The following is a 14,640-nucleotide window of genomic DNA, read 5'->3' as shown; positions in this document are numbered from 1 at the left end:
CTAAAGTATTCATTTTAATACTAAAAATAGATGTTATTTAATAGAATTGAGATGGGAATTGGGAATGAGGTGCAATACCCTTTCATGAAGTGAGGAGGGGACTTCTCTGGCGGTCCAGTGGTTAAAACTCCATGCTTCCACTGCTGGGGGCACAGGTTCGATCCCTGGTCAGGGAAGTAAGATCCTGCATGCCACATGGAGTGGCCAAAAAGAAAAAAGAAATTTAAACATTAAATAAATAAATTTTTTAAATGAAGTGAGGAGGAGGCATGAGCTTGGTGTGATAACGCATGTAAAGTGTCAACATACAATATACCCACCATAAACATTACTTTCTTAGCCCTTCCACTATCCTATCCTAATTTCCTGCAGCCTCGCTTCCATGTGAATGTAGCACCTTTTCTGGTCCCTCTGCGTGACTAACCCACTCGTGCACACAAATCTGCATACACAGCAGCATCGGATGCAGGAACCTGGACTTTGGGCTCCGTTATCAGGAGTGACAGCCCTGTGTAGAGATGGCTAGTGTGGCCTTATTCTCAGCATCCTGTCTCGCCGGTGGGGTCCCAGATCTCTCCCAGAGCTGCCCACCTATTGAGGGACCTCCTCAGACATTTCCCATTTCCTGGTGCCCAGGAGTTGTTGACTTTGGCCACTGCTGGGCCTGTGGGAGCCACGGAGAGGGCTTCTGGAGTGAGGCCCTTGGAGCTCCATGCACTGGGAGGCAGCTCCAGGCCGCCCGGCTGTTCTTTTGTGTTGTGTACTTTACTGGCCCCAGATAAGTGCTTCCTGTTGCCCATTGATTATCCACAGATCCTGCTTCCTTTCTCCTCAATACCTGGGATGCCTTCCAGCTTCTCCTCCCACAGGGGAAATGCATAAACTTCAGAATTCCCAGGCCTGCTTTTGGTCAATGGGCTTTGCAGTCATTACAGGTTTTGCTATCCAGTCACATTCTCTATGGCTCCTTCCCCTCTGTCTAGGAACATAGCTCCTCACGTGCCAGCGGGAGGGAAATGTTCCTGAGGCCTGGTCTCACCTCCTTTTCACCAGCCGGAGTATCTGTATCTGCTTCAGGCTTAAATCAGAATGAACAGCCTACACCTCACAGATCAATCTTAGCCAACTGTTAGTGGCTGCCTGGTGTACTGGGTTGAGAATTCTGAGGTCTTAACCCAACATTAATTGGGAGAAGCGCCTGACCTATTAGCAGTGTCTGCCATGGGTCCACCAGGGGAGTGTGGCAGCACCCATGCCCGGTATTTGCGATCCCAAGATTCCAGGATGAAATTGAAGCTTCTAGAAGACAGAGAGCATGCCCTCGTACCCTCTCAGTCATACCATAAAAGTCCAACGCCCCATATTCCCGTGCCAGCTGGACCATCAACTAGTTCATGACCTTGTGTAAATCCAAGAGCTTCCAGCAGGCTCAGTTTCCCCATCTTTAAAATGAGGATGATAATACCTGCTTTATCCATATTTAGGGGTCAGTAAGATCAAATGAGGTAATTAAAGTGCTTTCAAAAGTCAGTGACTACAGGGACTTCCCTGGTGGTCCAGTGGGTAAGACTCTGCATTCCCAATGCAGGGGGCCCGGGTTCGATCCCTGGTCGGGAAACTAGATCCCACATGCCACAACTAAGAGTCCGCATGCCGCAACTAAGAAGTCTGCCTGCTGTAACTAAGACCCAGCGTAGCCATAATTAATTAATTTTTTTTTTTAAAGAAACTAAATGACTACAGAAGTGTATTCTCCCTGTGTGACCCACCCAGCTCAGATGCCACCTCCTCTGTGAAGTCTTCCGGTCTTTCCACGAGAATCCCGCCCATTTCAATCCCTCTCTTCTCTGAACCTGTCATCTGCTGACTTACATTCCAGTTGTTTATATGGCTTTTAAAAAACCTCCCCTGCGGCATATCGTGCATATAAATCACCACCCGATAGAGGAGGTACCCGTTAAACGTTTATGGGGTGTTCTGTACAGAGCTTTCCCTGCCTCTTGGTCAGTTTTATAAGTCTAAGTAGGCAGTTCTGTAAGAATGGGAAGCCACCTGATAGCTTTAAATAGGGTAGTCTTGTGTTTTAGAAAGATGTTTCTGGGAGCCAGTAAAGGGTGGATGGGAAGAGATGGGGAGAGAGACAGAAGCGGTGGTGACACTGTGGAAGAAGACTGGGACCCCTTCATCTCCATTCACCACGCCGTTCTTTGATATGGACAACAGACATTTCGTCAATCTGAGGCCTGATGACCTGCAGCCCACCCCCGCCCCCTTCGAACTGGGTTGCTCCCCGCAAGTGCCTCCGGGATAGCGTGGAGCGGACACTGAACAGGAGCCAGGAGACCAGCTGCAGGTGCTGCAGCGGCCCAGCTGTGAAGAGGGAGGACCTGAATCCCTAGAATCTAGAAAGATGCCCAGGGTCCGTGGAACTTGGTGGCCAACAGGAGGTAGGGGAGGCAGCTGAAGACATTAAGGTGGTAGATTTTGAGGTTTCTTCTTGGGAAAACTGAAGGCACAGGTTGGGGGGATGAAAACAATTAACCTAGGGTTGCTGTTATTTTAATAGCTTTGCTTACTGTTGCGGTAGTATGCTATACAGTTATTGTAAAAATTTCAAATGAATAAGAAAAGGGCAAAGAAGAAAGTAAGAGAATTGCCCCAAATGCTAAAACCCAGTGAGAACATCTTGGCGACTGCCCTCCCGGGTTCCGCCGTAACTGGCTTTTCTCACTGAAGAGTTGGTCCGAGACATTTATGCAGGTCAATAAATGGAGACCAACCAGAGGCCACACAGAACCTGGAACCACAGGAGCCAAGGCAGGAGAGGGCTTCCGGGCAGGAAATGTGTTTCCCCAGAGATGCCTATAGGATTTGGCAGGTAAAAGGCCAGTTGCCTTTATTTTCTTTCTCGAGTCATCAAGGGCCTTGCAGTCACAGAGACGGGTGGGACGGTGGTGGGAAGTGGAAGCAGCAGTGATTTCCTGGGCTCCCCTCTCCCTCCGCTCGCTAGCGTGCCCCAGAGACCGTGCCCTCGGCTCCTATCACATCTGCCCGAGTGAAGGTCAAATGCAGTAGAGGCTGCACAGTCCTCTGTAATTATGAGGAACCCCAGCGACCCCTCTCACTCACTCTCACCCTTTCCCTGCCGCCCCCATAGACTGTAAGCCCTTTTGGCTACACATCTTTTTTCTGTCCTTCAACCCAGTACCTATACTTGTGACAATTCCCAGCCTCACTTACAACAAGAGAAATGTGAATTGAAACTACAGTGAGCTATGGTTTTTCACCTGCCCATCTGGTAAAGATCGTTAAGTTGAATAACACAGTGTGGGCAAGGGCTCGGGGAGATGGGCTCTCTCGTGTGTTGCTGGTAGCGAACAGTTTAGACTGGGAGGTCTTCGGTAATCCTTCTCAAAAAGCTAAATGTACATACCTTTGACCTAGCAGTCCCCTCACAACTGGAGATGGGTCCTACAATTATACTCAGACATGAGCAAAGTGTGAGGATATTCATGGTGGCAAAAGTCTGGGAAGCACCTGTACGTCTACAGTTATGGGACTCGTTAGTAGATTATGGTACCTCCCTGCTGCAGTTACTGTGAGGCCGTTAGCAGAATGAGGCAGCCCCCTATGTACTGGTGTGGGGTCAGCTCTAGGTGCACACGTGGTGCAAGGGCAGAGGCCACAGTGGGGCCAGGACAGGTGATCGTACATGATAGCAGGGGTGTACCGTCCGTATACGCCAGACGTGGCCACGACAAGGCTGGAGCCAGAGGACAGAGGAGGACTGGTCAGGCAGGGGTCCACCCAGGGAAGGAGGGCCCGGCATCCAAGGCCAGTTCCCGTGAAGAAGCTTCTCTCTGGTGTGTCCATTGTCGGGCAGTGAGCACAGAAACTACCTGGGCCCAGCAGACCCAAGTTCAAAGCCACTGCAAGAGGCTACATAGGACTCAGGAGGCCTGTAGCTCTAGGCTTGGAAAATGAAGGATCCAAAAGCAGTTTGTTTAACTTTGACTTTGCTGGAAAGCCCAGGTCTCTGCCCCAGAAGTCCCTTTACCACAGAGCAGCTGTACCCAGAGCTCTGGGGGCAGAGGTCCCCTGCTCCTTCTGAAAGGAGCACACAGCGGCCAGGAAGACATGCTAGGCCAAGTGTCCAGCTCTCCCTCAAGACCACACGTGTCAGCCTCCAGCCATCTGTGAACACAGCCAGCAGTCCCAGCAAGTCGGGGCAGATCTGAGATCCCCTCAGCTCCCGCCTACAGTCATTGGTGTTGCCCCAGCCAGTTATAAGCATCTCTTCCCAACACTGCCATCGGCGGCTCACTGCGGGAGCTTGCAGTCAGCCACGGTGGGAATACTTACACCATGAATCCCAGCACATGCTGCAAAGCAGGGCCTATCGTTTTGTTTTTGTTTAGGGAGCCAGCTGTTAAACGTTTACCCACACAGGGCCTCTCCCCACGAAGCACCCAGATGAGTGAAGAGCCAAACCCTGTTAATAGCTGTCCCTGGGAAAACTGCAAGTAGTGCTCATTGAGCGAGAATAACTAAGTCTTAGTGACTAAACACGCATTTGCCGAGAGCTTGCCGCGCACCCAGCTCTCGGTCCTCTCCGAGTGATCACCCCTCTAAATAAAAAACCCGTGATTCAGGGCTTCCCTGGTGGCGCAGTGGTTGAGAGTCCGCCTGCCGATGCGGGGGACGCGGGTTCGTGCCCCGGTCCAGGAGGATCCCACATGCCGCGGAGCGGCTGGGCCCGTGAGCCATGGCCGCTGAGCCTGCGCGTCCGGAGCCTGTGCTCCGCAGCGGGAGAGGCCACAACAGTGAGAGGCCCGCGTACCGCAAAAAAAAAAAAACAAAAAAACCCTTTATGTTCATGTTACAGGTGAGAATGCAGAGGCTCTGAAAGGTCAGGTAACGTCCTCAGGTACACAGGTCGGAAGTGGGGATCAGCTAGGACTCCTGGTTCTGTATCCGTTGAGCCCCTCAACCCAGGCGCCACTCCCAGGCGTCCACTGTGCTTTAGACAAACAGCTGCAAGTGATTTTTCTTCCATAGGAGGCTGGCTGGTCCAGGTCCTGGCCTTCAGGCTGATTAAGTAAAATAGCCCCATTTTAAAGGTGAGATGATCTAGTCCAGAGAAGTTCGGAAGAGCCTGGAACCCTGCTGTGTCACCTCTGTGCTGTGTCTTCCACTACTTAGAAATTGGCCTCTGCGGGGGAGCCAATTTTAAAAACAACCCTTTCATCAAATCTGGTAGGCAAAATGGCAAGATTCTCTGAATTGGGAGGGGAAGAGAGTAGTTTGAGGCCATCCAGGAAAGAAGGGGAATTATTGGGGAGGAAGGGGAGGAGATGGGTGTTTATGGGGAAACTGAAACCCAGCCATCCCACTCTTGTTTTCTTCTTTCTTTTTCTTTCTTTCTTTTTTGTTTTTTGGGCTGTATCATGCAGCATGTGGGATCTTGGTTCCCGGACCAGGGATGGAACCCGCGCCCCCAGCAGTGGAAGCACGGAGTCTTAACCACTGGACCACCAGGGAAGTCCCCAGCCCAGTCTTATTTTTGAGTTTACTCTTCAGTCATGGAATAATCTTGGAGCCCCTCTGCTGCCAGTGCACAGAGGGGCTCCAAAAATATTTGTTGACTAAGTTGCTGTGACAGGTGCTAGACAAACAAAAGTCACTTCATTGGTTTAAAACACTACTGAACTGTGGTTCTAAATAACTTTTCCAAGGAAAATTGTGTCTGTTGTATTAAATTGCATAGTCACTTATTATAGTGCTTTGTGGATTTATTTGCAACAACTCACCTATCAACAAAGCCTCAAGAAGGAACCCAGGCAACTTCTGTGATGGTCCAGTGGTTAAGACTCCGTGTTCCCAATGCAGGGGGCCCGGCTTCAATCCCTGGTCAGGGAACTAGATTTCACATGCCGCAACTAAGACCCAGCACAGCCAATAAATACATAAATAAATATTCTTAAAAAGAAGAAGAAAAAGGGACCTGGCCTTCTACACTTGAGCAAAACAAAGAAGGTGATTATACTCGGGGGTTAGTGCCATTCATAAAACTAAGCAAAGGCAGAAACTACTCATCTTTAGAAAAAGGAAATAAGGGATAAGGGTGTAAACCTTATTTTTTATGCTTTTGCTCCTGGAATTGTGTCTAATTCATCGTTCGGGAACCATTTCTTCTAATACTTTCATTTTATCTTCCTCAGTGACTTCTGAAAACTAAACGTTGTTCCCACTTGGGAAAGCTGTTCTGTCTCCTCACTGATGAGTTCATTACTCAATGTTGGTACGTTTTCAAAGTTAGATCAACTTATTGTCCATTTTGATAGAAGATAGAGGACTTTAAGAAGCCTCCAGGAACAGGCAGGGTTGGGTATCATAGGCTCCAGGCTGCATTTACAAATTCTCGGCAATACTAAGCCAACCGAAGTGAGAACCAATCGCTTAAGAGTGAAAGGGGCTCCATTATGTGTGTCTCATTGTCTCTAAAGGATTCAGGAAGAGGCTGGATGACCCATGTTACAGATGTGGAAGCTGGGGCTTATGAGACTGATAACATGCTTAAGCTCAAGGTGGGACAGGGTCTGGAGGCATCATGAATGTTGGCTTCTGGGCAAGGAATTGAGGATGCGGACGTGACCGTTGAGGAACTGACGGTTCAAAAGACAGGCAGAATTTGCAAACGGATAACAACAGCAGCATACTGAGTGCCATGGGAACACCAAGCACAGCTGGGGCCCAGAGGTGAGTGTGGCTGGCCGTTGTGTGCAGCTGGAGAAGCCTTGTCAGGGAAGGTGACCTTGGTGCAAGGAGGGGATAGAGTTTCCCACGAGTAAAGGATACACCAGGCCAAGAACCAGTCGAGCAATATGGCACAGTCAGAGTGCATTAAGAACTTTAGTGCAGGGACCTCCCTGGTGGCACAGTGGTTAAGAGTCCACCTGCCAGTGCAGGGGACACGGGTTCGAGCCCTGGTCCGGGAAGAACCCACATGCCACGGAGCAACTAAAGCCCGTGCGCCACAACTACTGAGCCTGCGCTCTAGAGCCCACGAGCCACAACTGCTGGAGCCCGTGCGCCTAGAGCCTGTGCTCTGCAACGAGAGAAGCCACCACAATGAGAAGCCCGTGCACCGCGACGAAGACCCAATGCAGCCAAAAATTAATTAATTAAAAAAAAAAAGAAAAGAACTATAGTGCAGCTGGTGTGAGGGGGTGTGGGGATGGTGAGGGTTGGAGCCAGAAGGATAAGTTGGCCCTAGATTGCTGGTGAGTATCCCCTGACCCAGCAACCAACCAGGAAAGGATTTTCAGTAGGGAAGAGATCTGGTAGGTTGGTTTTTAGAAGTCTGAACTCTTGTAGGGTCTGGGAAACCACTGCAATTGTCCCAAAGAACAATTTCATCCCCGATTGTGGCAGAATGGAAAGTAAGGAAAAACTGGTAGACTGTTCACATTTTTCCTTTATAATACGATTCTTGATGTTAAAGATCATCTTTAAAAGGAAGCGGAGAGCATTTTGCACGACGTCCTCGTCACTGTGGGGTGGACGGCCATCTGCCTGTGGGGTTGGGTTTCTAGCCTGTGCTCCTGGGTGGCTGCCGCACCATATCATCTCCTGGGAGGGAATCCTGGGAAGGCCTTTTCTCTATTCATGGGGTCCCAGAATCTCCATTCACCACTGGGGCCCAGAGAGGCAGGAAAGGCTGGTCACCTAAAGTGGGTAAGCTTCTGCTCTGAAGCACAAAAACCACAGGACGGGAAAGGTAGAGAAAGGGGCCCTTTCTGTGTGCACCAGGCCTGTCCCTCCCGCCAAGGAGAAGCAGAAGGGATTCTGTGGAGTGGGGTCTTCTCACCTGGGCATCTTTTGGAGCTGACTTGCTTCCTGACTTCCGGCTGCAGGGCACCCCCCTCCGGGAACACTGCGATTGAGTCTGTGACATGAGGCTTTGCTTCCTCTCTTGCCCGGGCCCTGCTTAAAGGGTTTTCTGTGAGAACGTGTGAGTGGGGAGAACGTGGGCGTTCCCAAGAGTCCTGGAGACTCCCGTCTCCACCAAAGCAAGCTTGGAACTGGGGGGCCTGGCTGGGGGAGGGGCCGTTCCTACCTTCTGGGAGGCGGAGGGTTAATCTCCAGAGCTCATTGGCAGTTCTGCCTCTGGACAGGGCATGCTGGGATTTCCTCCCAGCTGTTTTACATCATGAAGATTTGTATGTTGGGGAAATTCCAGGGCACAGCTGCAATTAATCTGCTGCACAGTCTCCAAGCTAAGCGGGATTCTGTGGGCCCAGTGCCCCACCTCCCTGCAAGAAGAGGGCTCTGGCTCTCCAGTGAGAGACGCTGCAGAGGGACCCTTCCCTAGGCCCAAGTTGAGCGGCAACAGCCCACCTGGCCAAGGGATATCCCCAAGGAGGGTACTGGAGAGGAGCTCAGGAGGCCAAAAGGGACCCAGAACATTAAGAGAAAGAGCAGCGGGCTTCCCTGGTGGCGCAGTGGTTGGGAGTCCGCCTGCCGATGCAGGGGGCGCAGGTTCGTGCCCCGGTCCGGGAGGATCCCACATGCCGCAGAGCGGCTGGGCCCGTGAGCCACGGCCGCTGAGCCTGCGCGTCCAGAGCCTGTGCTCTGCAGCGGGAGGGGCCACGGCAGTGAGAGGCCCGCGTACCGCAAAAAAAAAAAAGAGAGAGAGCGAGCGAGCGGCGCCCGTATACATGATAAAGCCCAAATAACACTGATAGCAACACTTGATACAGACGGCACCAAAAAAAGAAAACTTGTTCACTCTTCGGAATGTAGAAGTATGAATCTTAAGACACTCATGTTTAGCATTCCACAGTATATACAAGAACGAACAAGCCATCGTGACTGAATAGGGTTTACCTGGGGAATACAAGGGTGCTTCAGTGTAAGAAAATCTATTACTTATGTATCCATCTCATGTCTGAGGCAAATTAGAGAAACCACCATTTTGGTGGATTCTGAGCGAATTCAACAACTGTCCCAGGGAAAACGATTTAGAAATAGGAACAGGGGCTTCCCTGGTGGCGCAGTGGTTGAGAGTCCGCCTGCCGATGCAGGGGACACGGGTTAGTGCCCCGGTCCGGGAGGATCCCACATGCCGCGGAGCGGCTGGGCCCGTGAGCCATGGCCGCTGAGCCTGCGCGTCCGGAGCCTGTGCTCAGCAATGGGAGAGGCCCGCGTACCGCAAAAAAAAAAAAAAAAAAAAAAAAAAAATAAGGAACAGAATCATCCTTCCTTAACAAGGTAAACACAGGTTCTAAACCACCGCCTCACTATACTTAACTGTGAACCACAATAGCAGAACTTCCCATATATATGTATGTATGACTGAATCACTGTGCTCTACACTTGAAACTAACATGACATTGTAAATGAACTATAAAAAAAAGTGGAAGGGACTTCCCCAGTGGTCCAGTGGTTAAGACTCCGAGCTTCCATTGCAGGGGACATGGGTTTGATCCCTGGTCGGGGAAATAAGATCCCACGTGCCACGCGGCGTCGCCAAAAAAAAAAAAAAAAAAGGACTTCCCCAAGTGCATTCCACGGAACTCCAGTCCCACAAAAAGAGTTTCCCAGATTCAGTAAGATTGGTAAACTGCCTGTCTGGCCTGTCTCAGAGAGTCACCGCACACAACAGCATGTTCAGCAGCATTTGTAAATTGAGGGTTAACAGTCCTCACCATTTGGGTTTGGTTTTTTCTTTCTGTGTTTTGAGAATCAGAAGAGAGCGCTTATCCCATAAGTGGTGGCTCCTGCTGTTGCTTGGCCGTCAGTGCATTGATGCCACACGGGTCCCATGCGTTCCATCACGGTGCGCATCCCCCAGGAGGGAGGTGCTGAAGTCTGGCCATGATAGACTGGTCAGGAGCCAGTTGTGGCCAGTTGGATGGAGCCTAGCCTGGGCTTGGAGAAGCCAGCAGTTTTAATTTGCCCACATGCCATTACTGTGCAGGGAATCTAGGCTTAGCCACACATCTCTTAATCCACAGGAACATGCTCCCCACCAATGAGTGATTAGCCCTGTGGGGCTGGCCGCACATGAGAATTACAGCCAAGAGAGATTTATTTCAGCTGATTGTTGGGCTGAGCCTGACCTAGGAATTCAGAACTGCACAGCCACCTCCAGATTTCTGGGAAGGAGGTTGGGAAGGGTTATAAGCGGTGTTGCTACCTCTTTCTGCCCCAACTCATGGTTCTGAGAAGCTCAGCTGTCCCTTTAGAATGCTCCTTTCCTCAGAATTACAATCCAGAGGCCTTCCATGACTAAGCTGCAGGGACTTCAAGTCTTACAGGTCTTCTCCCATCCCCTACTCCCACCACTGGTTTCAAAATCTTAAAAAAAGCAGAAAAGTGGAAAGGGGGAAGGGACAGCCCTCCACTTCCCTACAACTCGGAATGAAGCCCTGTCTGAACACAGGCACACACCCCCAGCCCCCGTCATCGACTGGAGCAGGAAGGATCCTGGGAAGACGCACACTATTCCCAGGACCACCTCTCCACGCCTGTCTTATCTGTAAGGAGCCAGACTTCAGCAGTGGACGGGGCTAAAAATTTTCACCCACCCTCCAAGCCTCCAGGTTTCATTAAAATTAATGAGTGAGAGTGGCCCCTATGTAGAGAAAAGGGAACCCTCCTACGCTGTTGGTAGAAATGTAAATTGTTGCAGCCACTATGGGAAACAGTATGGAGGTTCCTTAAAAAAAAAAAACTAAAAATAGAGGTACCATATGATCTAGCAATCCCAGTCCTGGGCATGTATCTGGAGAAAACTAATTTGAAAAGATACATGCACCCCTATGTTCATAGCAGCACTGTTTACAATAGCCAAGACATGGAAGCAACCTAAAGGTACATTGACAGATGAATGGATAAAGAGGATGTGGTACATATATACAATGGAATACTACTCAGCCATAAAAAGAAAAGAATGAAGTAATGCCATTTGCAGCAACATGGATGGACCTGGAGATTATCATACTAAGTGAAGTGAGTCAGACAGAGAAAGACAAATATATGACATCACTTACATGTGGAAATCTAAAATATGATACAAATGAACTTATTTACAAAACAGAAACAGACTCACAGACATAGGAAACAAATTTATGGTTACCAAAGGGGAAATGGGGTGGGAGAGGGAGAGGGCTAACTTAAGAGTTTGGGATTAGCAGATACAAACTACTGTATATAAAATAGATAAACAAGGTCCTACTGTATAGCACAGGGAACTATATTCAATATCTTGTAATAACCTATAAAGAAAAAGAATATACATATACATGTATAACTAAATCACTTTGCTGTGCACCAGAAACTGACATTGTAAGTCAACTATACTTCAATTTTTAAAAAAAGAGTGGACCTTAAGGGGAGAAGAGGCTACTGTGGTTTCCTCCCATCAGAAGCCCAGACGTCTTGGGGGGTACGTAACCACCAAGCACATGATAGACAATCATAAATAGTAGCTACTACTAAAAACCCTTTATTATGCGTGTGTGTATGTGTTTATATGTATGTTTGTACATTGATCGCCCCAGTACCAAGGCATGTGGACCCTCATGCATCTTAGAGTATAGTGGGTACCAGCTCCTCAACCACTAGAGCAGTGGTTCTCACTGGGGGAGCAGTTTTGCCCCTCCAGGAGATATTTAGCAAAGTCTGGAGACATCTTTGCTAATCACAACTGGGCCGGAGAGTGGGAGCTACTGGCAGGGATTCTAGGAGGTAAAGCCAGGGATGCTGGTAAACATCCTTAAGATGCACAGGACAGCCCCACAACAAAGAATTCTCTAGCCCAAAATGTCAGTAGCGCCACGGTTGAGAAACTCTGTGCAAGCACCCTACAAGCCTGCTATGTCTAACAGCCCATAAGGTCAGCGGGTAGTATTCTTAAAGACCCAAAACTGCAGCACTGGCCCAAACCAGGATTCAGATCGATTTCTCTGGGCCACCCTGACGTGGTCGAAGAAACATTCCCGGTAAGCACCAAGAGTGAAGAAGTGTTCAGTGTGGACCTTCATGACTCTAAATAGGGAATCAGATGCTGGTAGAGTGGATGGATTTTAGGAACACTTCTTTTGTGTTTCACGTGGTGAGGGGTAAATTTGGAACGCTTCTCTTTAGCACCTGATACTGCTTGTAGAGAAGTGAGTGTGATGGTTAGCACTCGAGGGTGAGTCAGCTCCAGCCACCTCAAGTGTCCCTGCAGGAGAACATGGCCGTGTATGTATTCATCCAGCTTCTGGGTGGCCAACCCTGTGCGAGACAGAAAAGGAGAGAGAAAAGGCCATCAGAGCAAAGGCTGTGGGGGGCAGTGGAATGTTCAAGAGGACAGTGTTATGAAAAGCTTTATGACTCGTGTTGTGGTGAAGAGTGTGGGATTGGAAGTCAAGAGACCTCAGCTCCAACTCCTCATAACGTGGGCAAGTCATTCACCCTGAATTTACCTCCATTAGCTCGTCGGAAAATCAGGACAGTCACCGTGACTTGTCGTAGCAGGGATGCTGCGGAGGTTAAACTGGTTTACGTGTGTAAGTCTGCTTTGAAAACTGCCACCGTAGCACAAATGTTGTTGTTCACTGAGGAAATGAGTTTAACTCACTAGACCGATGTTTGTCCAGTGCTATTAACTTGCCAAAGGCTTTTAAATCGCGGTTAGTTCATCTAGGAAGTGTAGGCTCCTGGGAAGGGAAATAGGTGAGTGAGGGTGTGAAGGAAGGAAGCAGATAGGATCAGCAAAGCACAGGGATAGAGATGACATTCGGTTGGGGGGAGGGGCAGGGCACCAGAGGGTCCCGAGTGGAGCAGTCCTTATTCATTCCCACCTCCCATGGCCAGGCATCCCTGGCCCATCCCAGCTGCTCTTTCTGCCACTCGCTGGCCCTTGGCAGTTGTGTCCTTGGGTTATTATTCCCGCCTGTGGATACCTTTTGGAAAGCCCAGCCCCTGCCCTCTCAGTCAATTTTTGTGGTTGATGGAGAGGAAAGGGGCACTGCCCATCCTCCTTTCCTGACCTGTGCTCAGAGCTCAAGGCCAAATCATGATTTTCTCCCCCTCCCCTGAAATTGAATGACCAGAACAAGGGATGATTCAAAGACTTCTTTCTGTCTCCTTGGGAAACTCTTCCTGGAGCCACCACGTTCTATTAGAGCTCGAATTTTCAAAGTGGCCTCAAGAATTCTGCAAAGAGGCTGCATGGCTGGTCTGCTGCCCAGAAGCACCATATCAGTGTTGACACTCGGACAACATGTGTATTTTGCTCCTGGCAAAGACTAATGGTTTGCTTATGAAAATAATAGCTTCCATTTATCAAATGTCTTCCATGTGCACAGCACTGTGTTCAATACTAGACATTGTCCCTAATCCTTCTAACAACGTGTCAAGTTAGTGATAATCGCCTTGCTTTATGGATGAAGTAACTGAGGCTCAGAGTTGTTGAGACACTTATCCAGGGTCACGCAGCATAATCGGCAGAGTGAGAACCTGAACCTGTGAACTCTCAACTCCAGAGCCCGTCACTGCCTCTCCACCCATTCTCTCCCAGACTCTTGCCCAACACTCTGCCATGCTGGGGTTGAGGAGAGGCTTTTCGTTTAAAGACAGTGTGTGTGCGTGTCGGGGATTTATTGTTTGGTTTGGTTTTTTTTGCAGTAATACATGGGAGAGGGTAGGGTACTGGAAAATCTTTTCAAGATCGAGAAACACTACAACGAAGTAAAGGTCCACATCTTGAATATGCACAGATATTAGTCGTGACCCTGGAAGTGTCAGGCAGATGGTTTTTATTCATTCATTCACCAGATAGTTCTGGAGAGGCTGTTTATTTCCTGGGGAGTGTTGTGTGTGCTGCTGTAAGAGATGGAGATGAACAGGCAGGATCACCATCTGGGAGCCCTGGGTCCCTTGATGCGCCTTGCTTGTCCCACCGCTAAAGACCCTCACCAATAGGGTCTTTGAATACTTTGGTCAGTTGTGCTGTCGTGTTTTTACCCCAGAATGACGGAGGGGCTGGTGGCAGTAGTGGTTGTCAAATGTACGCTCTACACTCTTCTGATCTCTGGCCATTGACACAGTAAGGAGCGTGCAGGTAAAATAAGCCACGGTCGTACCCCCACACCACAGAGCGCCTCCCTGCTCACTTGGGGTGCACGAGAGGCCCCCGCTCACCAGCTGCATTCTTTTCTGTCCCCTGTGCAGTACCTGCAGATGAAATGGCCCCTCCTCGATGTCCCCGCCAGCGCCACGGTCAAGGATACCAGGTCACCGTCCCCAGCACACTTGGTAAGTCCGTTTCTCCTTAAAGCATGGAAGGGACACTCGCTGTCTTGTCCCATGTCCCTGCCTCCACCTTCCCGCAGTTCTAGCAAGTATTGCCCCAAGTGTGTGAGCCGAACGAGTCAGGGGCACAGCAGTTAGGGTGTTGCCCGTGCACGCCCCCATCACTGCCACCTCGGCATGCGCTCATACCACCCGGGATGTTGTGCGATCGGAAACGCCAGCGCTGCCCCTGGCTGGTGACCCCCGTCCTCCCCTGCCGCCCCTCCACCTGAGCAGCGGCGTTCTCCATTCTCTCCTTTCTCTCCCGCTGGAGCTCGGTCAGCAGCCCCCGAT

General features: G+C 49.9%; 1 protein-coding gene and 1 long non-coding RNA gene across 2 annotated transcripts in view; one reads left to right on the top strand and one right to left on the bottom strand.

Annotated features, from left to right (window-relative positions):
• TCF7L1 (transcription factor 7 like 1) overlaps positions 1-14,640 on the top strand; it is a 159,928-nt gene that overhangs the window by 120,384 nt on the left and 24,904 nt on the right. The window contains exon 4 of the mRNA XM_004271616.4: positions 14,227-14,310. Coding sequence (XP_004271664.1) covers positions 14,227-14,310 — 84 coding nt within the window. The remainder of the gene's footprint in view (positions 1-14,226; positions 14,311-14,640) is intronic.
• LOC117201983 (uncharacterized) lies at positions 7,460-8,570 on the bottom strand. The gene is made up of 2 exons (XR_004484142.2): positions 7,871-8,570; positions 7,460-7,750 (listed from the first exon to the last, which is right to left on the bottom strand). It is a non-coding gene; the product is annotated as an uncharacterized LOC117201983 (long non-coding RNA).

This window comes from Orcinus orca, chromosome 13, assembly GCF_937001465.1.
Source record: "Orcinus orca chromosome 13, mOrcOrc1.1, whole genome shotgun sequence".
Taxonomy (NCBI): Eukaryota; Metazoa; Chordata; class Mammalia; order Artiodactyla; family Delphinidae; genus Orcinus; species Orcinus orca.
The sequence above is the reverse complement of the archived record's forward strand: the minus strand, read 5'-3'. Positions and strand labels throughout refer to the sequence as shown.